This window comes from Myodes glareolus, chromosome 16, assembly GCF_982192425.1.
Source record: "Myodes glareolus chromosome 16, mMyoGla1.1, whole genome shotgun sequence".
Taxonomy (NCBI): Eukaryota; Metazoa; Chordata; class Mammalia; order Rodentia; family Cricetidae; genus Myodes; species Myodes glareolus.
The window spans coordinates 17,938,535-17,966,326 of record NC_142041.1 but is presented as its reverse complement, the minus strand read 5'-3'; the positions used below and the strand labels follow the sequence as shown (position 1 = coordinate 17,966,326).

Genomic DNA, 27,792 nt, shown 5'->3' with positions numbered 1-27,792 from the left:
GATGCAAATTCAGACATTCTCGAAGTCTACACAGAATTCCCAGGAAAGTCCATCCCAGATGGGAGGAGTCGAGAATGCATTCAGTTTTGGGGAATTAATGACATAGCCTTGAAAATGGCGGAGTGTCATTCTAGGTTAATCTTACAGGTTACAAATGTTCATGACAAAAATGGTCTTTTCACTGAAATTAAATGGGCCAGCTATTAGAATATGTCACACAGTGATCAATACCTGTTATTCTTTTTGGAGAATCTGAAAAATTCCCAATACCAAAGGGTTTTCTTAGACTGAAAAAAAGAATCAATGCTGTATTGATAATAATTAGAAACATGTGAACTTTTTAAGGTCTCAGCACCAATCTCCTCTCTTCTTCTTCTTCTTCTTCTTCTTCTTCTTCTTCTTCTTCTTCTTCTTCTTCTTCTTCTTCTTCTTCTTCTTCTTCCTCCTCCTCCTCCTCCACCTCCTCCTCCTCCACCTCCTCCTCCTTTTCCTTCTTCTTCTTCGTTGTCATCATCCTCTTTCTCCTCCTCCTCCTCCTGTTTGTTTGTTTGTTTGAGACAGGGTTTCTCTGTGTAGTCCTGGCTGTTTCAGAACTCACTTTGTAGACCACACTGGCCTTGAACTTAGGGATTTGCTTGCCTCTACCTTCCCTTTAAGTGCTGGAATTAAAGCCCTGACCTCCCAGTTGCCAATTTGCCTTTTAAAAAAATGCACCTGGCTTCTTTGCATTTGGGCATGTTTATTAATAATGGTTCAGCCAGAGGTCAATGTGTCAGCGCCATCCTCTAAAGCCCCTGAAAGACCGAGGAGGGTAGTATCAAGCCAGAGTTCATTCAAGTCAGGTTTTCTGTGGATCTGAAAAGCGCTGCATTCATCCTCGTGTGTTTGTTGTTCATGTGGTTCTTGGATCATGAGAAAAGACAGAGGTTCCGTTTACACAGGCTCTGGCTGGGATGAAAGCTGGGTGAGGAGGAGAGCAAACAGGAAGTGACCTGCTGAGTCAGTCATGCCCTTTGGTACAGCTATGTGATGGTGTCAGTGAACACTTCAAAGGGAATTTGGATAGCTTTGGAAGGTGGGCAAAATAGTTCTGAAAAAATACGTTCTGCTCATAGAAATTAATATTGATGTAAAGTCCCCATTTTCTGTGCATATAAGGCACAGTTCATCCCAGAGTTCAGAGATAGGCTCTCTCTCTCTCTCTCTCTCTCACACACACACACACACACACACACACACACACACACTCACACACACACACACACACACACACACAAACACACAAACACACACACACACACTCACCAAGGACTTTACCCACCAAGTCAAGACACAGGACTGCTAAGCCAACCTTAACCCTGAAGCTCATCTCTATCACTTCCGATTTTGGGGGATGGTTACAAAAATGATTTAACTATCCTTAGTCCTTGTATAGTTTGCAAATACTTAATTGCATTTAACTGATTTTTTTTTGATAAAATACTAAAGATGAAGTCTGAGATGGAGCACATAGAAGTTTTTTGAACAGTCTTAGGTACTGATATTACTAAAACCATACTCAGACCGTGACCCAAGACTGTCCAATCACTGAACACCATGGGAAGATGCGAACGCGATTCTGCTCTAAGTGACACTTTGTGCATTTCTCTGTGTTTCAGAGTGTCCAGATTTTGCTGGTTATATCTCACTTCTTTGATCAACTGGCCTCAGCTGAGCGCACATCACTGTCACCTCCGCATTTCGGTGTCTGTGTGGCGTGAAAGAAACTGGCGGATAAAGTTTATTTTTAAAATAAAAAATAACACACGGTTGTTAAGATTTACTTTGAAAAGACAAAGTGGACAAACAAGACAGGAAAGGCTACATCCGCTTCCAAGACGGTTGACACGATGTGTTTTCTTCCGTGTTACTCAGCTGCCTGTCCCGTTTCCCTCTCATGAAACCCTGAGTACCTTTTATTAGAGCCGTCTTGCAAGGTGCCAGTTTGCAATAATCTCGTCCTGTCTGTTTATTAATCCACATTCTGAAACATATTTAACATCCAGCTTTCTGAGAACAAACCAAACCAAACCAAACCAAAATGACTCCACTGATTTGTCCTGCTTCTGCAGTGAAATGATTCCAAACTACATCCGGTTTCGAACAACCAACAAATCCTGGAGGCAGTCAAGAATCAGCCTGGTTGTAGGCCATTTTCACCCTCAAAGTAACCCCAGAATGTAGATCCAGTGTAACTAAAAAGCAATGGATGAATTTGGGGGCCGTATCTTTCTCAGCTGCTTTTCACTTTATTTTTTGAGCTATGCTAAATTTTCAGCTCACTAACTAGCTAGACTAATTAGGTCCAGTAGGCCTCAGGGACCCTTGTCTCTGCCTCCCTAAGGCTGGGATCACAGGTTTGTGCTCCTGTATCCAGCTGTTTCACGTAGGTCCTAGGGGACTAAACTCAAGCATTCTCTGCAGCCTAGAAGTGATTGATTTTAAGCATTAATTGTATTAAGTATTAATAGACCTTAACCATAAATTTATGCAATTTAGTTGATCAATAATGGCTACTTAGCAACTATTAGCAATATTCCTGGGAAAAATAAAAAAGAACAATTCATTTCTGCCAGTGCAATGAAGCTCCAGGAGACCACAGCAAGAAGGCAAAACCACCCGTGCCCTTATCTTGCTTTATTCCATTTGTTTAGCTGAGCACAATTCATCTGTTCCTTGGTCTGAGTCATCTAACTTCCTATGTATGATCACTCATTTGTGATGGATTCTAGGGCATCAATAATGACTTAATTTTTTTTTTGTGGGGCTGGAGAGATGGCTCAGCAGTTAAAGAACACTTGCTGCTCTTCTAGAGTACCTGAACTCCGTCTCCTGGACCATGTTGGGAGGCTCAGTATCACCTGTAATCCTGCTCCATAGGACACGACACCTTCCTCCCCACCCACTCTCAGACAATAATTAATGCGCTTTTGCTCTGTAGGCTTGTGAATTGCACGTGCATTAGGAATAAGACCTTATACCATGATTCTCTGTGACTATTTTCATATGCTTTATTTTTGTTTCCATGTTTCTCCATGTCATAGAATATAACATTTCCCTTATTTCCATTGCCAAATAATATTATGTTGTATATTTATGTTAATTTTGTTTAACCATCCATTGGTGGGCACTTAGGTCTCTTCCATATTTTGCTGTTATGAGTTTGTGCATCTATGAATAGAGATGTGGAAATACTTGAGTATCTGAGTCTTTGCTTTCTGTTCTCTTCACCACTGAGAGTGGCATTGTTGATCATGATTCTCTTTTGATTTCTTTCTGTGGAACCTCCATATTCTTTCCCCCAGTGACCACCATTTTAATTCCTACCCACAATGCACAGGGTTCTAATCCACCAACATCCCCTCTAACATTTACTATTTTTCTTTATCTTTATAGTCCCCCCCCCAACAAGTATAGTTTTAATTTACATTTTCATTTCTTTTTCAAAATGTTTGCTTGTATATTTGTGTGTCGCTTGGTGGAAGCTTTCACATCTGCACAAAGATGTGTGTGGAGGTCAGGGGTGACATGAGGGTCCCCCTTGGTTGTTCACTGAGTATTTACTGACAGTAGGATCTCTTGCTGGCTCAGCTAGTCTACCCAGCCAAGAATCTCCTGTCTCCTCTGGTGTGTTGACTTCACAGACATGTCACCCCATGTCTAGTGGGTGTTCAAACAGTAATGTTCATTCAGGTATGTCATGGCTTCTGGCTGTTAAAGGGTGAGTAATGAGTAACATTCTAGAAAGTTCTCCCTTGTTTCTGCCCCGTGTAGCTCCTGTCATCACCACGCCTCTTGAAACCGTAGATGCCTTAGTTGAAGAAGTAGCAACTTTCATGTGTGCCGTGGAATCCTACCCTCAGCCCGAGATTTCTTGGACCAGAAATAAAATCCTCATTAAGTAAGTACCGTATCCCATCCTGCTAAAGATGTCGGCTCTACCTTAGAGTTTCTCACCCATGGAAATACACCCATATTGTTGGTGACACTAAAGGTCACCTTCTAGAATGCACAAAGTGAAAATATACTCATTTTGTAATTGTAAGATCTGAGGTTCAGGGCAGAGCACTGATTTATCTGACGTGGGGAGTGCCAGAGGAGAATCCTGAAGCTTAGCAGGAACTAGGCATCATCACGGTATTCTAAGTCTGCATGCATGTGTCCTAGGACACACAGAGGAGCTGAGGGGTCAGCCTGTCACCCCCTCTGTGTTCCCAAACTGTGAAGTCTGTTTTCTGAGACTCTGACTTCTCTGTCACTATCATCTTTTCCCCAAACAGTCAGCAGTTCCATTTGGCAGATAAAGGGTCTGCTTTGTCCCCTCATCACATTGGCTATCTGACCAAAAATACTACAGAATAATCTAGAACAAAGTGTGCTGGAGGGTGCTCTAACAGGCAGCGTTGAAGCTGAATGTTCTTAGTCCATATGAGCTACTGTGATAGAATTGTTAAGACTTGTGACTTATAATCAACAGAAAATTATTTCTCACAGCCTTGGGGGCTGAGGCGTTCCAAGTTCAGGGAGCCAGCAGATTCAACGGATGGTCAGAGAATGAGGATTTTACTGTTTTTGTTCACAGATGGCCACTTTCAACACTCTCTCTTCATAAGAGGGAAGGGCATGAAGGGACTCTCGTGGTTCTCGTCTATGGGGACACTAGGACCACTCACGAGAGATCCAGTCACATAAAACATAATTATCTTCTATAGGCCACATCGTGAATATCATCACATCTGACAATAGGCTTCGACACATGAATTCTGAGGGAAATGTTCACATTTCATCCTCAGTGAATCCTTAAACAGTGTCCAGAGATGAGGACATGACCTTGAAGGGGAGAAAGGACACGCATATTTTCACTGCCTCTGACTGAGATATAATGCTTCCTGCTATGACACGTGCTCTGAAGTTCTGTGGGGCATCTCTGCACTACAGCCCCCATGCCCTCCACCAGGCAAGCTCTCTCAGAAGCGCCAGGACAGCTCACACACAGTTCACTCCCAGAAAAGCATCCTTGACATCATTTGCAGTTTGGACAGATTGAGATTTTCCAACTCATGAAGCCTCAATTTCTACTTTTACTTGGCCATATTTTTTCTTCTTCTTTTTACGGACAACCTTTGGAAGATTAGTTTTTGTTTTATTTTTTTGTGTATGAGTATTTTGTCTGCATGTATGCCTGTACATTTTGTGCATGCTTGGTGCCCAGAAGTGCATCCTGAGTTCCCTAGAATTGGAGTTACAGATGGTTGTGGGTCCTGGGAACCAAACTCAAACACAGGCAGAGCTGTGTCTGGAAATTTCACTGGCTAAATGTGAGTCCACTATTCATAAGACCTGAATTCAAAATAAGTATGAGGCATCATTTGGCTAAACTCTCTGCCGCTTTGGCAGGGATCACCTTTCCTTCATCTTTTTTTTTCTCTTCCCCCCCCCCAGGTAATGTCCCTTGCACTGTCTCACCTACACAAGTAGATGTCTTAACATTCACTTTTTTATAAAATCAACAGTACCTTCAAGTCACCTATCAGTGATTACTTAGGCATTATTCTCTAAGACGATTCGGCATTTCCCTACTGTGTCTCTGAACTCTTTCTAAGACGCTGTGCATGGTTCAGCTGACACTCTCTTCATGAAACCTAAGTGTTTTATCTTGTTCCTTATCACGCTGCTCCAAACTCTGCTAGTTCAGCCCTAACCGCCTTAGTGCGAAGCCACACCTCCTTTGTCAGGTGTTTGTCCCAGCAACACCATGCTTCAAGTACTGACCCTTGTATTTATTTTCTACTGACTTTCACAAGTGTAGTGACTTCAAACGACACACCTGTATTAGTTTACAGCTCCAGAGTGTGAGGCACTCTCCCCTGAGCTAAAGTCAAAGCACTGGCAGTCCCAACTCTTTCCGGATGCTACGGGACACAATCAGAGACACTTTTGAGAGTCCACAGGCCGCCTCCACCTTCTGGTCACTTCCTCTGTTCAGAGAGCTGGCAGTTACCTGACGCTGATGGCTACATGTCCGACCTCTGCCTCTTACTCTTCTTCCTCACTCTTCTACTATATTTGGTCTATGTGGATAACCTAGAATTTTTCATTTTAAAATTCTTAATATGTTCAAATCCCTCCTGTAGTGTATCACTCACAGGCTCTGATGATTAAGATATGCGTCTTTGGAGACACTCATTCAGAGTACCATATACATTTGATATTGAGAATCCCTACTAAAACAAACAGTAAAATAAAAAATCCACCAACAGAAGACACTTGGTTTTAGGTTGATGATTCCCCTCCACTTTCTTTCTATTGCCCCAAATCCTTTCTCAGTGGACAACTGTATGTAATTAAATAGACTATATATGTGCATTCCTACAAGCACACACAATATGTTTTTATAGTTTGAAGTTCTTTTATTTCCTTACGCATCTCAAGCCAGAGGCAGAGAAGTATCTGTCACTTGACAGACATCTAAAAGTTAGTTGTTTATAAAAAGAGGAAGTTCTAGGATTTTGGAGAGGATGTGGGGGGAGGAGAAAAATTAATAAGGGTAATCAAAGTGTACTATATGCATGTGTGAAAATACCATAATGAAACCTTTTATTTTGTATAATTAACATATATCTGTAAAACACAAAGAATGAGTACAACTTACAAACGCAAAGGTAATTGGTGTGGTTCTATTTAAAGTATTTATTCAGTCATTAACGGCTTCAACAAAATGAAAGTAAGATTCGGTTAAATTTTATTTAGTTAATTAGCAACCCATTGCTCATATCCCCATGTATTAAAACACGCGACAATAGTCATGATTATTATATCGCATTAGAATAAAAGGGGTAGAGAGTTGGCTCCGCGGTTAAGAGCACTGGCTGCTCGCCCAGAAGAACCAGGTCTGATTCCCAGCACCCATATGCAGGTCCTCACACCTGTATGTGATCTGGCTCCAGCGAGATCTGACGCCCTCGTCTGGCCTCTGCAGGCACTAATCGTGCATGGAGTACACAGAAATAATGCAGGCAAAACACCCACACACAGGAAATACAAAATACAATAAGAGTAAAAATTGGAAAAAGAATGAAAAGTACTTATTTAATGAATAAATGGCTATTCAATTAAATGCTATTGATATCCATAAATATTTAGTTCTTTCGGTTTATTACAATTACAAGCAATCTCCTTTCCCAGTTTTTTCCCTTGTGAGAAAAGACTCATACGTCTTAGTTTGGTATACCATCCTAGATTGGGGGGACCTGAATTCAACCTCCAGAATATACATACTCAAAAGGAAAGTTGAATGTGATAGCTGGAACTTGTAATCCTACCTGTGGGAAGTGGGGCAGAGACTGGCAGATCCTTGGGACTTGCTGGCCACATGGCCTTACATGCTTTATAAGTTCAGAATGGCACGCAAGCACACACAAGCACACACTTTCCTGTGCAAATGTTTCACTTGCTCTTAGCAGCAGCCATCGCCTCACATAACTGTTTTGTACAGTCCAGTGGTGCTTCGATTATGGAGCCCAGAGAGGCCAGAATGTAAAATAGCTTTATTTTACAGTCATAAGCAAGGCCACTCAGTTCTATAAAATAATCATTTCCTCTAACCCCTTTTCTGCTTCCTCATTGACTGGCCATCCATTTGATCCATTAATCAAAGACAAGTGTGTGTACGTGCGCATGTGTGTGTGCATGTGTGCGTGTGAGTGAGTGTGTGTGTGCGTGTGAGTGCAAGCGTGTGTGTGTAAAATCACACGTGGCCTACTGATCCTCCTCTCTGCTCCATGACCGGCAGACTGTTTGACACCCGCTACAGCATCCGGGAGAACGGTCAGCTCCTCACCATCCTGAGTGTGGAAGACAGTGATGACGGCATCTATTGCTGCAGCGCCAACAACGGAGTGGGAGGAGCCGTGGAGAGCTGTGGTGCTCTGCAAGTGAAGATGAGTGAGTACGGAAGGGCGTAGTCTAGGACCCGAAAGTTGTCTCTGCACAGTTCGTAGCAGTCAACAAACAGCACTCCGCGTGCCTGAAGTTCAGCCACGGCACAAGCTCAAGTACAAAATATAGGTTCCGGGGCCAACCCTTAATCCTGCCACAGCCACCACCTTAGTTTGTTCTCCTCTCCCGCCTTGGTTTTGGCCTTCACACTGCTCTTGATTATGTTTGGGAACTTCCTTCTGAAATCATTATGCAATTTTTAAAAAATTCACACACACACACATACACACATCTCAGAAATCTGTCCCACAAAGGCGTCTCTCTGCTCTGTATCTACAGTGTCAGATCAGTAGGGACATGAGGTAGAGTAACTGCTTTATGAGTGCTTTGAGGCATCTGAACATCTCCGTGCTACATGTTAGAGTTAATAACTTCTTCTCAAAACTTCACCAAAGAGACGAAGATGAACCAATATCACCCATTTCTTCAGAAAAGTTGCCCTGAGTGCTGGCTGAAGAGACAACTTCTCTTTGTAGAATCTTGATTCTCCAAACTGTGTCAGAGTCAAAGTAAGGTGGGAACTAGACCCAAAAGCAAAAGATCTCAGGAGGCAGAAGTCTCAAATTTGAGGCCAGCCTCTTCGATATAGTGAGTTCTAGGTCATCCAGAGCTATGTAATGAGACCTTAACTCAGAAAAGAATAATATTAAAAAGATGGAAACTAAACAGAAAGCAGATCTTAATTCAAAATGATATGATTAATCATGACAGTTTTCAAGTGTTTGACATCTAATGGTATAAATTGCTTAATGTTGAATTACTATGGGGACAGTTTATGCTGATAGACACTTTATTAAGTGTCATTTAAAATAAAGAGTACTAAGAAATTCCAGATCTTTAGTATGCTTCATAAAAATGAGTTTTGAAGAAAAAGGGAATAGAGGTTTTAACAAAGCAGATCTAACCATTCTGTAAGCTGGATTTCCATTTGATGTCTACTAATGACCCGTCTTAGCCTTTGTCCAACTTTGTAATTTAAGTTCCCTAAGATGATGCTTGAAATGGACACCGATAATGAACTAGAAAGCTAAAACCCCAGTTCAATACAGATACATTGCCTTTTTATGTCTGACTTTCATGTCCCCACAGAACCTAAAATAACTCGCCCTCCCATTAATGTCAAAATAATAGAGGGGCTGAAAGCGGTTCTACCATGTACGACAATGGGCAACCCCAAGCCGTCCGTCTCCTGGATCAAGGGGGACAGCGCTCTCAGGGTAAGTGATTGTTATATTAAAATCCGGGTATAAGGCACCTTTTGCAAAGATTTATATTTTAAATTTATTCGTGTCTCTGTGTGTGTATGTGTGATTTTCCTGTTGTTTTAAGTCTCAATGCATTTTCTCAAAAAAAAAAAAAGCAAAGCTTACTGAGTCTGTGAGCCTCACTCAAGTTACAATGAATTCAAAAAAAGAGTAATTCTCAAAGGCTATGTGTTCTCCTAAGGCTACCCAAAGGGTGTATGGGGAAGTACAGTAACTAAAAACAATATGTTAAATTTTTGCCTTGTTTTGTGTTTTATTCTGGGGGTGATATCAGGACTGTGTGTATGCCAAGCACATTTTCTACCACTAAGCGACCCCTCCAGCCCCAAGAACAATGCTTTCAATCAAACAGACACAGTGTGAATTTTGGAAGTCACGATCAGTGTTGTGTTTTAACGAGATGAGGGTAAGAGAAAAAAAATGGACGTAATCTCGCGAGATCACTGAGATCGCTAGTTTAGATGATCTCGCGTGGTCTCAGTACTGCATTAATATGCATAGGTAGGGTAGTGGCTGATATTTTGGGTGTTAAGGACAGGGATAAACCAATGAAATAAGGCAAATGTGTCTTTGACTAAGGCTGTTTTCAAACTCGTGTCCCTGTCTTTGGCAGGAAAATTCCCGCATTGCAGTTCTTGAATCGGGGAGTTTAAGGATCCATAATGTGCAAAAGGAAGATGCAGGACAGTACCGCTGTGTGGCAAAAAACAGCCTGGGCACAGCTTACTCCAAGCTGGTGAAGCTAGAAGTTGAGGGTAAGAGGCAGCATTCCTCCATCATGGGCGGCTGGGGAAACCGTGCTTTAGAGTGAGAAAGCTGGGATGTAGGAAGCTGTGGATCCTAACTCTGGGGCAATGCTATGAAAACAGAGAACTCAGAAGACATGTCGCTGCATAAAAGATCAGATACTATCCGTTGCCACCACTGCTGATAGGTTTGACCATTGCAGCGAACAGAATTCATAATAATGATAAAGCAATAATGGCACCATCTTAGTGTGTCTTTTTGGCTTGGGCAAACCTCTTATTTATAAATTTTGAGACAGTAGTTTTATGTTTTAATGCACTTGGATTGAGTTCTAGAGAATAGGAAGATGGAAAAAAGTATTTTTTCAAGTAATTGCTTTACCAAAAACTGAGAAAAATAAGATAATGAATCAAACATATAAAACATGATCCTAATTCTGTGAATCATGTAGCGATTAATGCTTTGAACATAGTAATTGTTTGTGAATGTGTTTCTTTTCACTAGTTAATTCAACAAATTGGTAGGGAAAAATCTTTACTGAGAAATCAGAATCCAAACAAATTTTAGTGATCTATTCCCTATTCATCTGGCTCTTTACCTAAAATTTTATCACACTTGGTTTAAAAATAGGAACTAGGATCCAGATGGGAGGGGAGATGGGGAGAAACCGTAATCAAGATGTATTATGTGAGGGAAAAAAAAAAAAAAACCTATCTCAACAAATGGGGTGGGAGGGGACCGTCAGCAGGCCTGGACTATGTGAGCTCCTCAGGGGTGGAGTCCTTCCTAATGCTTCCTGTTCTGAGCCATAGAGTCAAGAGCTCTGACTTCTTTCCTCTGTAAAATCAGGTTGAAGGAACTAATAAGCAACTGATTATATCCAGCAATCTGGCCTTGAATGTACTTCCCAGACGATGGCTATAGATTTCTCCGCTTTTATTTTCCTTCTCTGACTGATGAAATGTTGAACTAGACACGCCAGCAGAAACAGTGATTAAATCAACAAAGACTTTGATGGATCCCAGATTTTTGAGCCACCTCATTCCAATTTGGTCAAAATCTATCCTTTCCCGCAATTTCCTTTCTGACTCCGGTTTTATTGAAGTCATTTTTATTTCTTGAGTTGCCCCACGTCCTCTCTCTCACAGCTTTCATGACCTCCTTTTCCATATCTGTCTCCAGTTGAGGCAGCATTTTATGGTGTCAACTGCTCATAAAATTTCCATTAGGAAATGGCAATATATATATATTATAGACATAATATACACACACATATATATAATGTATAATATGTCTTAGGTAGGAGGATGTTTTACAGATATATATATATATATATATATATCTTAGCATAGTTCTCAATATCGTTAGCATAAATTAATTCCTTCTAAATTATCAATTCTATTTAAAGATTAGAGGACAATTGATATTTTTCCAGTGAAACCTACATTAACATACAACTGCGTTCAGAAACCTACTCAGGCACCCTGAATTCCTGCCTAGACCCAGGGTTGCTCTGAACTCTCTCTAGAATGGTGTAGCATGAACGCTATCCACAGCAATAGCCCCTTGTCAACCTATCAAACTCCAGCTTCCCGTCTTCCCAGTTGTGGAAACAATCGCTTCAAATTGGCTCAGAGGAAGCTATCGTCGATACTGATTCCCTGGAGCCGCTTTACACAGTCCACTCTTTTCTGGCTCTCAGTTGTGAGTCTGTGAGATGGGTCGTCACTTCCATCTTCCTAACGCTGGGAAGATCATGCTTGTTTGTCTTGAATGTTAACAGATGCTTGAGGTTTCATAAAGATTTGTCATGGCTGAGAGCTCATGCTAACACTTGAGGCTTCTCTAACAGTTGGTAAGAAAATCATTTCAGCTCCTATGTCTGATCTGCTTCCTCTCCTTCTGACCAAGATACCTCCAAAAAGTGGCATGCTTTCACTAGCACATAGTAAGCACAGTATAAAGGATATCTCTCATATTTTTATTGCCATTAAGACATAAAAAGCACAGCAAATATGTTTTGGCTTGGGAAGATCCTAAAAGTTGAAGTTGATTTCTTTTGTACCAAGAGCTAGGCATACGTACAAGTTACAGTTCAGACAGAGCCTGCTCAAGGAAGAGTCGGTTCAACCTGCAACTCACAATGCACCGAAAAGTGATAGGAGAATGATTGGGAGATGCCTGCTGGTCCTGAAGAGGTGAGGGCCGAAGGCAAGGCTCGGTCATATTCAGTTGGAGCTAAAAAATGTATGTATCCACCACTTAGTAACTTCATGTTAGTTATGGGATTGCTCTTTTGAAGCAGAACACCATACTGCTATTTGAGGCTGTTTTATGCTAACTATCTGTGGATATATAACTAGTAGCCTCTAGCAAGAAAAACTATGCCAGGCATGTCATTACACTGGGTTCAGTGCACTGAGTACATCTTAGTTGACATAGAAAATGTGAAAGAAATACCCTGTCAAGTGGGATGTAAAACTCTCGAAATTACCGTCTTCGGGCTTCCAGGTCTAAAGCGACAGAACAAAGAGAGTCTACTTCTATTAGTTAGTTACCTTACCGTTGCTAGGACAAAACACCATGACCAAAGCTGTTCATAAAAGAAAGCATTTAATTTGGCTACAGTTTGAGCAGGTTCGGGTCCACGATGGTGAAGCAGAGGCATGGCAGCAGGGTAGAGCAGAGAGTTTCCATGCGGATTCACAAGCAGAAGGCAGAGGAGGCTGGGAACAAAATCTCAAAACCTAACCCTCAGTGACACATCTCCTCCAACAAGGCCATACCTCTGAATTCTTCCCAAACAGTTCTATTGACTAGGGACCACATATCCAAAAAAATGAGCCTATGGGGACAGTCTTACTCACGCCACCATATTGACCTTCTGTCAAAAGATACCATATGTGACATGCAGAATTCCTGATGGAACTCAAGCTGGTCCAGGATCTATGTCTTTCAAAAGAGCTAGGATGGCTAGAATGTTACAATGTACTATTGCTCTCAATGGTTTACGTGGGGATCCTCGTGTGCCTGTCACTCAGAGCACTTGTCAAAATAGGATGATCCTATACTGTGCCATTCTAGGATATCAAGGAACAGCGAGGATGGCTTGTTTACCCAGGGCTATGCGGACGGCAGTATCTAAGAAACTGAGGCACACTGAATGCTGTCTCCTCTGTTAAGAGACAAGACGGTTCTCTATGATATTGTCTAGAGCAGCATCAGGATGGAAGTGAAGGAAGAATCCAGAATCCTGTAAATGCAGAAAGAGAAAGAAAAATGGAAAGGGGGCACAAGCTTTTCAAGGAGCCTGGCATAAAGAGGTGAGGAGTCAGAACAGGGAGCGGCTAGAAAGAGTGAGCGTGTTAAAATAGCCTAAGAAGGGAAACTTGACCACACAGAGGAGGGGACACTGTCAAAGGAACGTGGTACCGTGGCACACACAGGGACTGTATCCAGGGTACAGGTGGAACTACAAACTTTATACGACCACATGTCCTGTTTCTCCCGGGACAGCTCTGGGTCACACCTGTTGTCCTGGAATAATTATTAATAGAATCCTGCTTTTCCTTTCTGAAGTGTCTAGGCTTCCATGATACATTATACAGCTGCTCTCCTTAGGGAAGAACATTTTCTCCCTTGGAGGAAGAAGGGAAATGGGGTCATTTCCCCACATGAATCTGTTAATAAGCCAGGCGTATTAGATTTAAGAAGGCTGTTCTCCTGGTCTCTGTTTCTTTTAGGGAGTAGGTTGTAGGTTACCCTCTGTAAGGAGGGCATGGGGCGGGGGTGGGGGCAAGGAGAGTGGAAAGATTTTTAAAATAGCTGCAGGATGGGAACGATGACTCAGAGAAGGAAACAGGGGGTTATGGAGCGACTTTAAGGTTTTAGCCGAGGACAGGATCATGAACATGGAAGGAGGGGCGTCTTCTGCATGACCGAACCAAGACTCACCCCAACGATGTGAAGTTTGATCTTCTCCACAGATACACATTCAGGAAAAGTATGTTTACATTATGTTTGAAGGTAAGGCATGAATATTGGAATCTTGGTGGAAAGGAGAATAGGGCAAAATAAAATATTCCCTGAGAGAGTGAAGCCCCGAGTCCCAGAATCTTTATGCATGAAATTCATGTTGCGTAATATCCAAACACCGAATCGACGAGGGTTGAAACCCTGGCTTAAGTCTTACAGCTCCAGCAATAAGACAGATACAATTGCGTGAAAGTCTTCCTACTACAAAGGTTAGACATGCAGGATTAGCTACACAACTCACAGGGATAAAGTGTAAATATCCAGACATGATAAATTATTAAAAACTGAGCAACTTGGTTTGTAAGCTCCAGAGCAGCCTCCCCATTGTTCTGAAGCAATGGGTGAGGTACCCATTTCCATCTCCCAGCCTTAAGATCCACAGAGATGAGGAGACCAGGTTTCAGGTCCCATGGAAAGTAGAAGCAAACACTGAGATCCTTGCTTAAGGCTGAGAAGCACGGCGATGCTAAGAGGGACCAGGAAAATTCATGGGTGTGCGCACACACGCAAATTTGTATGTCTCTACCTGAATTATAACTATAAGGGAGTAAAAAAAAGTCTTCTTAGAAAAAAAAATATTAAACACTCCGAATACAGAGAGTATGATGTTAAATTGTTACAGTAATGCAGTCTGGGGATTCCTGGAGGGAGAAATTAACATAAAGAGTAAGTGTGAAAAGTTTAACAAGAAAAAAATGCTGAAAATGGAAATATTGAAAATAGAAATATTGAAAATGGAAGTGCCTTACACCGGGGACCCGATATTTCGATGGATGAAAACACAGTAGTGACGCATTCACAGCATGGATTGTAGCTGTGTGGGAAGGGACTCGCCTGAGTGTGAGTCGACACACTAAAAAAGGAACCAGTCAGCAGAACAACAGTAGGGGACATAAATAGATATGCTCAAAGCAGTCAAAGACACAAAAGGAGGAATAGAAAAAGAAGTATGTTTCCAGTTTAAAATTCCAACCTGGAGGAGACTTCTGAGGCCTCATCCCCGCAGAGAAGCGGTGGGCAGTCACAGTCCATGGCTGTTGGAGACAGGGAGACACCTTTCTTTTGGAGAGTGGTCATGCTTCCATGGGTGACCCCACACCCATGCGAAGAAGAACATCACTGACTGGAGCCCTGGTGAAATAAGAACATAAATTAGTGAGAAGAGGATGTGAAGTTAGGAGTGATGATGGATATGAGAAGGTTGTGTTCTATGCACGTCTGAAAATTTCACAGGATAAATTAAACAGTATTTTAGGAAGATGAAAGGCAGTTTTGAGGCGGGCAGTGGTGGCGCACGCCTTTAATCCTAGCACTCGGGGAGACAGAGGCAGGTGGTTCTCTGAGTTTGAGGCCAGCCTGGTGTTGGGAGTGAGTTCCAGGACAGCCAGAGCTACACAGTAAAACCCTATCTTGAAAAACCAAAAAGAGGGAGAAGAAAGAAGAAAAAAGAAAGAATAAAGGCAATTTTGAGAAAATGATTTTAGTAAATGAGAAACTATAATGGATGAGGTTGAAATCTGATGGAAGAGTAATGACAGCAGACACAAAGGGATCATTTACTCATTTAAGAGGCCACTTAGAATTTAGATACCAGTGCAATTAGATTTAAAAAGATGGAAAAGATGAAATGAGTTTAGAGATAATGAAAACTATGATAACAGAAATTTTTTTTAAAAAAGCAGTCTTCAAGAACATGGTTGGGAATGTATCAGAAGTAAGAGAAGACTTAAACCCTGAAGTAGGCCCTCAATATCAAGTCCTCATCAGCCAGCAGGGTCAGCTTTATCCAGACATATCATAATAAAACAACAGAAACTAGCTGTTGCCCACATGTTGAAGAAAAGACAGTTGACGTGGAAAGACTAACACACTGAGCAATCACTTTCAATTTAGCTGATAATTTGGGATAGCTGTGTGGTGGGAAAAAAATCAACTGTTAAGATACAGATTTGTCTTACTAATTGAAATTTGGACAGCTTATCTAAATAAAAGTCTATAAAAGTATGAGATGCTACAGAGCTGCATATAATTAAAAATAATTATAATGCATATCAATAAAAAGGACACTATAATAAAATTCTATCCAGCCATTTAAAAAGACTGAATAATTTTTTGTTGTTGTTGTTGTTTGAGACAGTTTCTCTGTATATCTTTGGAGCCTGCCCTGAAACTTGCTCTATAGTCCAGGCTGGCCTTGAACTCAGGGAGATCTGCCTGTCTCTGCCACCTGATGATGCTGGGATTAAAGGTGTGCACCACCACTGACCAGTGTGAAATAAGTTTTATGTCTAAGAATATCTGTCATATGTATTCTGAGCTTCATTTTCCCCATCTCTAAAATATAGATAAAATTATCACCGACATCTTAAATTGCCATGAGCATTGGCTGATACAGATTAATACATAGTGAACAATACACAATTATTTGCAGGCTATATTATTTTTCTTCTCTAATAAGTACTTGCCCTGGAATTACCATATTCTTAAAAATATCAATGAATTCCATATTCTTAAAAATATCAATGAATTACATATATAAGCCAAACATTGTCCATCTCATGTTATAAAATACACGCTGGAGTAAAAGTGTATTAGAGCTAACAGCCTGCGTGTCCCTCTATAAAACTATGTGAGAAGCTACTTGGATTATACAATTCATATAGCTATATGCTTTTGAAACTTCATAAAGAAATTTTAATACACATGTTCATGCTTTGAAAAAGAGTGCTTTCCAGATATTGTGCTCCTCTGCTAAGATGTCATGAACCTTTCCATTCATCGACGTGATGTGTTGTTTTTGCAGACTTGTTCCATGCTTTTCTAGAACAAGTTCAAGGATGGGGAAAGTTTAGTCAAAAGCCATTGACCTAGCCTAGAGGCTGACTAGGGATTCACAGCTTTCTGTTGAAGAATACTGGGGGTGAGGACCTGGGTGAGCAGAATAGGAAGCATGCTCCTCCCTCGGGGAATGAAATTGGTCCACGAAGACATTCACATGACATCTACAGAGGAAGTGAATAGATCTAGATAGAGAAGCTAAAGGGGGTGTTAGAAAAGGTACCTGCCTGGATTCTCTGTGCATTTGGCTCCTTTTTGTAGCGAAAAGCAGAACCCTGAATTTTTGTTAGCATTCTCCAGTGGTCTAGAGGCTCCAGCGTGAGAACTCGGTTTGGGCTCTGATCCTTAGGAGAGCTTTCCAGTTCCATTGGCTACTAACTTACGGTAAGACGGAAAATATCAAACAAATGTTAGTTCCCATTAAAAAAAAAAAGTGCAAGTCTCTTCTAGGTGAGACCTAAGGAGACACATTGGTTAGATCTTGTCAGGGAGTTTCTGTTGTTTCCTGAATTCCACATCCATCTAAACTGTAGAGAAAGGCTGTTAGTCTCATGACTGTGACCATCCTCCTACAGAAAATTGACTGTTGTCTCTGGGGCCTTTGGGACAATGGATTTAGGATGAGTTTCATGGCAGGATAAAACCAGGGAAATCTACTTGACCTAGTCCATAAACCCCAAGATGCTCATTTTTATTTGACTGTAGCTTGGTCATGTAGTAGAATCAGTGGTTTCTTACAATCAGGGATGGTTGTTTTGATTCCTTTGCTGTACATGTCAATGCCTGTTGGAATTGATCCTACAGATGCTAAAGGAAGACATACCTGGACTGGGATTTTCAGCCTTTAGCTATGGTCATTTCTTAACTATCTCCAAATATGTGAACTAATACACAGTTATCAGACAGAGATAAGCTAAGCATGCTAGCTTCTAAAGCTGTCTTCTTTCAGACTAAAATTATCCTTCTCCTTGTCAACGCTTATTTTAACCAATAAATACGGGTGCTTCCCGTAGAAGCAAGAATCCTGCTTCCCCCAGTAGAATGATGCCATATAAAGTTTTACTCCTCAAAAAAATGCTAGTTTGAAATCAGAGACAATGACTTTCCAGTGCTGTAGAGTAGGAACGTTTTTCTCAAGGGCAAGTCTTGCCTATCTACTAGGCTCTTCATTTTACTTAGATACGATTCACACCCCAAGAGTGAGCCAAAGTGTTTCCTTGTGTACCTGAAAGTTACACCCCTCCAGCACCTCTAAAGCCAGGGGGAGGGGGTAGATACTTGGTGGCCCAGAAAAATGACAGTACTGATGTGAATGGCAGGACTGGCTTTCAAAGTCATATGGTCGCTGGGGAAAACTCTCAGTGCAAGACTGAATTTCTTCTCCAATTCTTTCTTCCTTTCTTTCTTTCTTTCTTTCTTTCTTTCTTTCTTTCTTTCTTTCTTCCTTCCTTCCTTCCTTCCTTCCTTCCTTCCTTTCTTTCGTTTTAAAAGATACCTTTCTTATTTTATGTGTGTGTGTGTGTGTGTGTGTGTGTGTGTGTGTGTGTGCATGTGTCTCTGTATATGTGTATATATCCCAGGCTTTCAGGTAACAGTAGAGTTGAGAAGAGGGTGTCAGATCCCCTAGAGCTGGAGTTACAATCGATTGGGAGCTACTTGTCCTGGGTGCTAGGAACTGAACCCTGGTCCTCTGCAAGAGTAGCAAGTGCCCTTCACCCCTGAGCCATCTCTTCTGCCCCTTTCCCCTGTACTTAACCGGTGACACAAATCTCTTTAAAAATACATTTAATCAATAGTAATTAATCCTTCAGAACTGAACCATTTTTAGTATGATGATGGATTTTTTTGTCCTGTTTTTATGTTCATATGGGTCTTTGCTATAAGCCTTTTCATCATTGGGAACAACCTGCTACAGTGCAAGCTTTTTAAAATTTTTGTTTTTGTTTTGTTTTCCTTTCCTTGGCTCTTGAACTAACCACGAATTGCAGGATTTACTTATCTGGCACTGAGTATAGATCTTATTACATCATGTAGATATCACATCCATATGAGTCCTGTTTGATGAAGAAATACGAAATAAGTGGAGAGGTCTCAAGACCCAAATTAAAATAGATGGATACTGTAATGTGCCAAGATCCCTGGTGACTGCGTTATCAGTTACGACTTGGCTTGCTTCTGGCATTTTAAGCCATGGAGAAATAAAGGTTGGACTGAAAGGAAGCTGGAGCTGCCTGAGAACTCCTGGAGATCCCAGGGTGTGAAGTGACTGGGTAGTTATACAAAAGAGGCAAATGAAAGCCAGAAGGGGGCTGGATGTGGGCACGAATGCGCACTGAATCCTTCTATGTAGAGGGCTGCTGTATACTTTTCTAATATTTAGCTTCTCCTGTTTCCATGAGGCTTTGAAAGCAGCATCTTATCTCAATATGAATAGGAATGTTGGCAGCAGGGAGGGAAAGCGAGCAGTGTGGAAATTTTAAGTGGCTCCAGGACATGAGTGTCTGTTGCTAGTCTAGACACCCAAGGGCCATCAACAGTTTTCCTGCAGTCTGAAAGGCTTTGCTTGCAGCTGGCTGAGTCTATTTAGAAACTTGCCTTCTCGAGAGTTTTTGCAAACAATAAAGTAGATCCTCCTAAACTAAATAAAAAAAGATGTCTGCTTGTCTGTCCACCTATCTATCCATCTAGCCACCCACAGATCGATCTATCTATCTATCTATCTATCTATCTATCTATCTATCTATCTATCTATCTATCTGTCATCCACTCACCCACCCACCCGTCTGCCTATCTATCTATCTATCTATCTATCTATCTATCTATCTATCTATCTATCTATCATTCACCCATCCACCCACCCATCCACCCATCCATCCATCCATCTATCATCTACCTATGTCATCAATCTACTTATCTACCAACACTCCAATCACTTGATCACCTATCATGTTTCTGAAGTTTATTTTAATAAATATACGTATAATAGTTTTCACAGCCTTAGACTTCAACCCACTTCCTCTGTTGGAGATCAGATTATATTGTTGCATCTACAAGAGTGGAAGCAATTGTGTAATGTTTATACCACATTTGACTTGCTTTTTCCTTTGTTTATGCTACAGCTCTTAATATGACAAATGCCACAGAGAGAGGTATTTAACCCCATGTGTGCTGTGTCTCAGTGGTTGCAGTTTTAATAGATGTGCAGTGGTCCTGTTCCCGACATCAGCTCTTCTTGCTTGGTGCCACTAACAGGCTTGCTTTTGCTTTCATGAGGATATCCTGCATTTTAAAATCAAACAAAAGAAAAAGCTATCAGCCTCTGATATCCCTAGGGGTATCTTTGGCCAAACTAAATCTGCATGATTTGATAGGTGCATGCTGCAAGAAGAGTCTAACTTTCTGATCTGGACATATGTGTGGTGTCCTAGAGTTCTGTAAGACTTTAGGTGAAGAATGCTATAATTGTCTTGTAGATGTGTCACTAAAGACTCCAAGAAGTAGAAGGCACATTAATAATTATGATACTGAACAAATAACCATGTAAGTCAAAAGGATGGTTAGACCCTTTGAATCTAATCTGTAGAAAATGGGCTTAAAAACAAGCAAATGGTTTGTGCAATGCTTTTTACTTATTAATAATTTACAATGAAAATTAATTTTAAACAGAAATTAATGGCCTCTAGTTGGTGGAAGTTCTAATGAGAACTATCATTTTGATACACAGAAAGTGAAAATTCCTAGTCTTTGTATGTGTATTTCTGTGTATTAAAATGATAACCCTTTATTTTATGTACCAACTTCCTCTTTGAGACAGAAACAATACAATCCATCAATGGCAAAACAGAGATTTTTATCTAAAATGGAGACCATCTTTATTAAGTTTGAGTCTATTAAAATTGCAATCTTTACTTTACAACTGATGGCCTTATGAAATAAGTGCAAATAAATAAGTTAATTTGTAGAGAGTGAAACTTGACACCAAGGTTCACAACAGAATGAGGAGGTCCTGTCTTTCTAGTACATCTTCCACTACCCATTTGTGACTCCTTCTTCTTGTATACAGAAGTAGCATAGATTTGTCCTCTGATGAGATTGCATTCTAATTGGATGGACCTGGGTGTTAATCCTGGTTCTCCTTAGTGGTTACAAAAGTTTGAATAACTTATCTGGCCTTTGAAAGTCTATTTCTTCGTGTGTAGAAAAGGAAGGGAGATCCTGAGAGCAGAGTTCTTCAGAGGAACAGAGCACAGAGCACGGCAGCTTCTTCATGAATTCTAGTGGTGCTCAGAATTCTTGTCTGCTGTGAGCATTGGTATAAAGCTGGATGACTTCTATCCAGAGAAAGCTTCTAGCTACATTTCTCATGTTTCATAAACAGAATGTCAACATTCCCAACTGCTCATCTGGGCTCCAAAGAACATAAATCCATCCTCAATCAGCATTGCCTTGCACCTGCATGCCTGCTGCTTGTTAGAGATTATAGCCTTGCCTTGGCCCCACTCTGACGAGTGGTGTTGGAAAGCTCATTGAAGAAGGTGTCTGAAATAGGAACGGGTCTTTAGTAGTACAGCAGAAAGGAGCTATGTGGGGACAACCTTTATGGAAAAAGAAATATATATATAACACACCAATACAAAACAATTTGTGTTTCCCAAACTTGTATCATTTTTCGTTCCCTGTAAAAACAGATATTTGCCCCAAAGCCTTGGTGGGAATATTGATTATTTTTTTATCACTTACTTAGAGCAATAGCTTACCCACAAGTAGTAATACATAGATATCATAATTTTAAATCATTATATTTGTTTAGTGCTTAGTATGTATGATGCAATGAGATAGCTTAGAAAGATATAAAAAAAATAAGATGTGTATCAGTCAGCTTTTTGTCATTGTGACAAAATGCTCAAGGTGACCAGTTTAAAAGGAGAGGCTTGTTTTGACTAGGAGTATCAGAGGATTTTTGTCAACGGTCTCTTAGCCTTGTTCCTTGAGTCTAGGGCAGCACAATACATCATGTAGGGAGCGTGTAAGAAAGGAGACTTGTGCTCACTTAATAGGGGCCTGAAAGCCCAGACTGGGCGCCACATCTTCTTCAAGGGTGTGTCCCAGTGACCTAAATTCTTCCCGTTAACTTCTGCCTTCTGAAAGTTTCAACACTTCCTAATGGCATCACAGACTGGTGGACCTCCTAGCAAAGAGGTCATAATCAAGTTCTAACCCGTACTATATGACTTCCTGTCTGGAATCTTTCCAAAAGGAGTGATAGTCATGGGAACCTAAGAGATTCAGAAAGGAGGGACCCAGTGGATCTTTGACTGATGAAGGGCTATTTGTCATGTGACTCACACCTCAATGAGAGAGGAAAAGAAGAAGGACGGGGGCGGGTGTTGTAGATCTATCATGCACATGGGGAGCCCGACTCTGAACCATACTCAGAGAGTAGTAAGAGGGGAGAGTTTGGGGCAGCATCTATCAGTGGTACCACAGGAGACACTATATCCTGTGACTCAAATCAGGCTCTCACTGAGATCCTTTTTGATTCCATTCCATATCAAGCATATTTTTGAAATGATGGTGTGAGTGTGGCAACCTACAGTTTGGAGGCAGGTGGCCCTACTGGACACTCGGAATAACACCTAAAAAGTCACAGATATTACCAGTCCAAGCCATTTAGTAAGCCAAAGCACTATGGTGGTATTTTAGACCAAGAAGGTTAAGGCTGCCAGACTCCTTTTTCTGTTTCTAGCTAAAAGTTCTGGTTGAAAAACAAAAGAAAGTAATTGACTTTCTGAACTTCAATCAACAAGAAAACTTGATGGATGACCTAAACTTGTGTTCTGCCAGCCACAGCTGTACACGATTAGGAAAAGTTGGGTGGATGGCATGTGGAATTTTCTATGTACATAAAGCTTTTGTAAATTGAAAATTATTTCAGTTGCAGAAGTTTTAGAATGGTAGCCTGTGAAGGATTTCCAGTAATTAGCCAGTTCAGCATCTCTTCTCACCAAAGCTGTAGGTGATTTTTCTTTAAAAAAGTACATTTCAGCTGAAACCCAAGTCTTTGCTAGCCAATGGTTAAGGTGAGATATTTTTCAGGACCAACTTGATGGAAGGAAAATTCTTTTTCATTACTGTACTATCTACAGACAAACCTGAGCAAAAAGCAAGTGAACTTCATTAGGCTCTGCTCAACTCAACTTGGTAAATATCTCTTTCTCATGCTTATTCATCATAAATCCTGACTTATGAGCTAGGAAAATGTTATTATCATAAGGGCCACAGAAATGTCCTCAATGCCAGCTACAACAGAGTTGTTCTCATGAGATGGGTAGCTCTTCCTCTGGGGACTAGGTGTAGAGAGTCACGGGGAGGATGGTGCTTTGGTTCTACTTTCTCCAGGGATGGAGTCACAGTGGGGATGGCCTCATGCATGTTCCTGCCCTGCTACAAAAGAAACAAAAAGTAATACCAGGTTTCTCTTCCTTTTCTTTACTCCCAAGAGTCAAAAAGAGAATACAGTTGTTGTTTTTTTAAGGTTTGCTATTCTTTCCAGATTTTCTTTTAATAATTGAAAAACAAAAGCAGAATCTGCTGAGAAACAGAGTTCAACCCCCTTTTGTTCAATTAATGAAAAATAAATAAATAAAAAGCTAGCAAGAAAATCCCTTGGGCTGTAGATAGCATTTGTCTACTAAGAGACATCTCCATTTCAATGATTCTTAGAAAGCACAATTCTAGAAGAGATTCAAACACCCTACAGAGATTAAAATTCATGGTTCAGCATCAATGTCTATAGAATGAGTTTATCTTTCCACAAAGTAGCCCCTCTCTTAGATAGCTTAGTTTAGAAATGAAGTTGGGACAGAACAGCCTTCATGTGTCAGAAGAGCATGATAGGTAGATAGAAAGATAGATAGATAGATAGATAGATAGATGATTGATGATAGACAGGCAGATAGTTAATAATAAATTATTGATGATAGATATAAATAGATGATAACAGATAAATAAGCAAACAGAAGATAGAAAGACAGACAGACAGACAGATAGATGATATGTAAATAGAGATAGATGGTAGATATATAGATAAATATAAATTTTGCTTTAAACTTTGCCTCCCATACTTTGTAGCTGTATTTCATCAGTGCTTTATTATTATTTATTTTTCTTATCGAATTATTATTATTAAAATTTCTGTGAAATTTTTATCTTTATTTTTTGGTTTTGGTTTTTTCCAAGACAGGGTTTCTCTGTAGCTTTGGAGCCTTTCCTGGGAACTAGCTCTTGTAGATCAGGCTGGCCTTGAACTCACAGAGATCTGCCTGCCTCCACCTCCCGAGTTCTGGGATTAAAGATGTGTGCCACCACCACCGCTTGGCCGAAATTTTAATCTTTAAAATTCAATATTTTATTACTTTATTCTTTTACAACTTTACCATGTTTATACTCTATTTTGGTCACCTCACTCATTCCAGCACTGTCTCTCATCCCCCTCCGACCTCCACACACTCCCCTTCTTCCCATTAAGTTCTGATCCCTATTTTATATCTTCAAAAATGGTTTTGGAAAATTTGCACATGTGTTCAGTGTTTCTTGGTCATATACATCCCCATTCCCCTCAAGCTTCCTCATCAGCCCGCAAGTATCTCCCATCTTTTTATGACTCTTTTAATTTTCACAATTGTGAGTTGAGAGTCAGTCACTCCATTTCCTTATTCTGGATAAAAAAAAAACCCTGAAATTTGTAAAGTCTAGCAAGAACCAGATCAAAGAAACCAGTGAGCAGTAAAATTAAGATTAAAATTTAGTTCCACCGCTAGGGTGGTTCCCAGGGTATCATATATAAATGCAAGGAGAGTATTTTAGTGAGGAGTGTGGTTTCCCAGTTTCTGAGTTTATCCTTAGCAAAGTCTCTGGAGTTGGGTGGAGCTGTGGTACCAGAGTCAGGATTCCCTAGGCCCTAACTGAAGAGCAAACTACAAACATGTAAGAAGCTGCACCGAAAAGACAATCTTCAAAGGAGAGGATATTTTTAAAAGGCAGATAAAATCCCAGTGTTTTACATGAGTGGGATAATTTTTATTTCTCCTGGATAAATACTTTAGAAGTTTTCTTTGATCTTCATCTTTAATACAATGACCACATGAAGCCTCACCATGTAACAGAATGGCCCAGAGCTCTGTTTGGAAGGTGCATAGAGACCAGGGGAACTTGACTTTTCAACCTGCTATTTTGAGAAGCTGCTTTGTAGCATTTATAATCTTTCTATTTTAGTTTTATGGTCCATAAATTTATACTGTGGCAGAAAAGTAAATTGTACTTGGATAAGAGTAGAAGATACAGGTTTCTTTTCTCCTTCATTCACATTTTTTTTTTAAAAAAAAAATTGTGACTTTCCCTTTTAAAGGTTGACCTTGCCATTTAAGATAGGTCCTTTCGCCCTTGGAGGGCTAACTCTTAACAGGCTTCTGTTAGCATCATTTGATAGTGATCTCTCCTAACTCCACCAGTTAGAGCTTTCATGTTTTGAAATTAGTATTTTATTGAATGGATGTACATTATTGTTCTAAATCCCCTTTATAAGCTGTGTTTTCAACCTTTGGGCAATGTTGCTCTTTCTCCCTATGATTATTTGTTATCAATATATTGATATTAATTTGGTTGATGCATTTTGATTTGAGGTTTTCCCATTGCTTTGTAGTCTTTGATTGCTTCATTTCTAATCTTTCTGTTATGAAGTAAGCAGAAGATAGCTTGATTTGTGAAAATAATCCAGTCCAAGAGAATTGGTTGTTTTCAGTAGGGAAATTTAGTCATTTATGCTTTATTTGAAAGCTTATTTCTAATATTTGTTAGAGTTAGTTAGTTAACCAATTAATTAACTTACAAGGCCTTTTTAGATAGCTCAGCCTAACATTGAACTTGTAATTTTTTTGCTTCACCCTCAGGATTCTATTTATCTTTACCGTGTGTTATATTAATTTTGCCATTTCTTTTGTCTGCCTCCTTTTTATCCCAACCCTTCCTTCTGCTGAATTTATTTCCCCCTCTTTCTCTCCCACCCCGCACAGCTTGCTGACGCTGACAATAGAGTCAGCATGCTCTACTTTGGTGATGACTTGGACGTTTTTAACACAGAGAGGGTGCTTAACAGTTTAAAAGCCACAGATTAGCATCTCCAGTCTTCGTGTGCAGGGCAGACATCCTACTCTTTATCTAACATTTCTTAATCTCAAAACGTAAGTAGCTTTACAGACCATAGTTAATATTCCTGCTAAGAAGAGACACTGGATTCTAGACCCCCACTATTTCTTCTTCATGCTTCCTTCTTCTTTTTGTGTTCAACTTCTCATCTCTTAAACATGTTCTTCATTAGTTCCTTCCATGGTAATCTCTTTGCCTTTTTTTAAGAAGTATTTTAAAAATGTATTTTATGTATATAGGTGTTTTACCTGCATGTCTGTCTGTGCTTACCTGGCTGGTATCTGAAGAGGCCAGAGAGGGCATCAGATTCCCTGGAAATGGAGTTACTGCTGTGAGCTCCCATGTGGGTGCTGGGAATTGAACCCTGGTCCTCTGCAGGAGCAGCTAGTGCTCTGAATCACTGAGCCATCTCTCCAACACCTTTAGGTCGTCGTCTTTTACATGGAATCATTCTTGTTTTACCCTCAGACTCTACGTGAGCTCTGAAATAGTAGTTGGCAGACATTTTTGTTCAGTGTTTTCTCATGACTTCCCATAATAAATGGTGGGGCCTTCTCGGTCATTTTTGTCCTTCTGTTTGTAAGCAGTCTCTGTTTGTGGTAGCTTTGGAATTTTTTTTCTCTTGACAATCAGAGCTTTTATCCTAGCTTGTAATAGGCCTATGTCAGTTATCTGTTAATGTATAATACTCCACAGAAAAACTTAATGACTAAAGACTATGGACAACACCATTGCCTTGTGTCAGGAGTTATCGAGTGGTTTTACTGGGGCACTCTGATTAGATTTACAGTTGAAATGCTAACTACATCTTCTCTGCTGTGAAAGCTCTCTGCCCTTTTTCTCTTTTCAATCTTTCATGCTATTGCAATGTCAGGAGCCTCAAATCTCTTCTACCAACTCCCCTGGTCTTTCATGGTTTCCTCTCCTTATCTGTATGCACTGAGAGCTTCATGATTTCTTATGGATCAATTTCCTTTTCACTGATTCTTCAACTGGCCTTATCCAAGTCTGAATTCATTATATGTGTCCTATGTACATGAATTTTAGCTATTCTATTTTTCTTTGTAAGATTTTCTATTCTGTTCTAATTACTAGCATTTGTATTGCTTTCTTCAGTTTTATTAATTTGTGTTTGAACTTGGCCTTTCATTTCACCACTGCCCAATCTTTTTAATGCTATGGCTTATTTGTTGAGATTTATACTTTTTATAATGCTGTATTTCCTTCCAGAGTGATTCCTCATCTAGTTACTTTTTGCACTGGATTTCTCACCCTTTTTCTTCCCAATGCCCTATGAAATTAAGGATTGTCACTCTAATGATTCTTTCTTTAAAAAGAATCCCTTTTCCAGTAATTTTGAAGGTCTCCCTCAGAAAGTCTCCCAGTTTTTCTTCCTAATAGAGATGTTATGAACAGAATTTAAGACTCCAATCTGTAATATTCTGGAGTCCAACCCAGAAGTCCCACAGGAACCCCAATTCCGCAGTACTGTGAATATTCTCCTTCCTCAAGGGTGCTTCATCCTTGCTGTTGTTTTCATGCAATGAGCTACTCAATCCCAACCTCATTCTCGCTCTCGCTCTCTCCTCTCTCTCTGTCTCTGTCTCTGTCTCCCTCCCTCTCCCTCTCTTCTCTCTATCTATAATCAGACCTCAATAGCTACTGA

At 40.4% G+C, this 27,792-nt stretch overlaps 1 protein-coding gene across 1 annotated transcript in view; it reads left to right on the top strand.

Moving 5' to 3' along the window:
* The window catches only part of Musk (muscle associated receptor tyrosine kinase), an 86,178-nt gene that overhangs the window by 3,873 nt on the left and 54,513 nt on the right, over positions 1–27,792 (top strand). The window contains exons 2-5 of the mRNA XM_085677114.2: positions 3,814–3,940; positions 7,832–7,983; positions 9,127–9,254; positions 9,916–10,057. Coding sequence (XP_085533240.2) covers positions 3,814–3,940; positions 7,832–7,983; positions 9,127–9,254; positions 9,916–10,057 — 549 coding nt within the window. The remainder of the gene's footprint in view (positions 1–3,813; positions 3,941–7,831; positions 7,984–9,126; positions 9,255–9,915; positions 10,058–27,792) is intronic.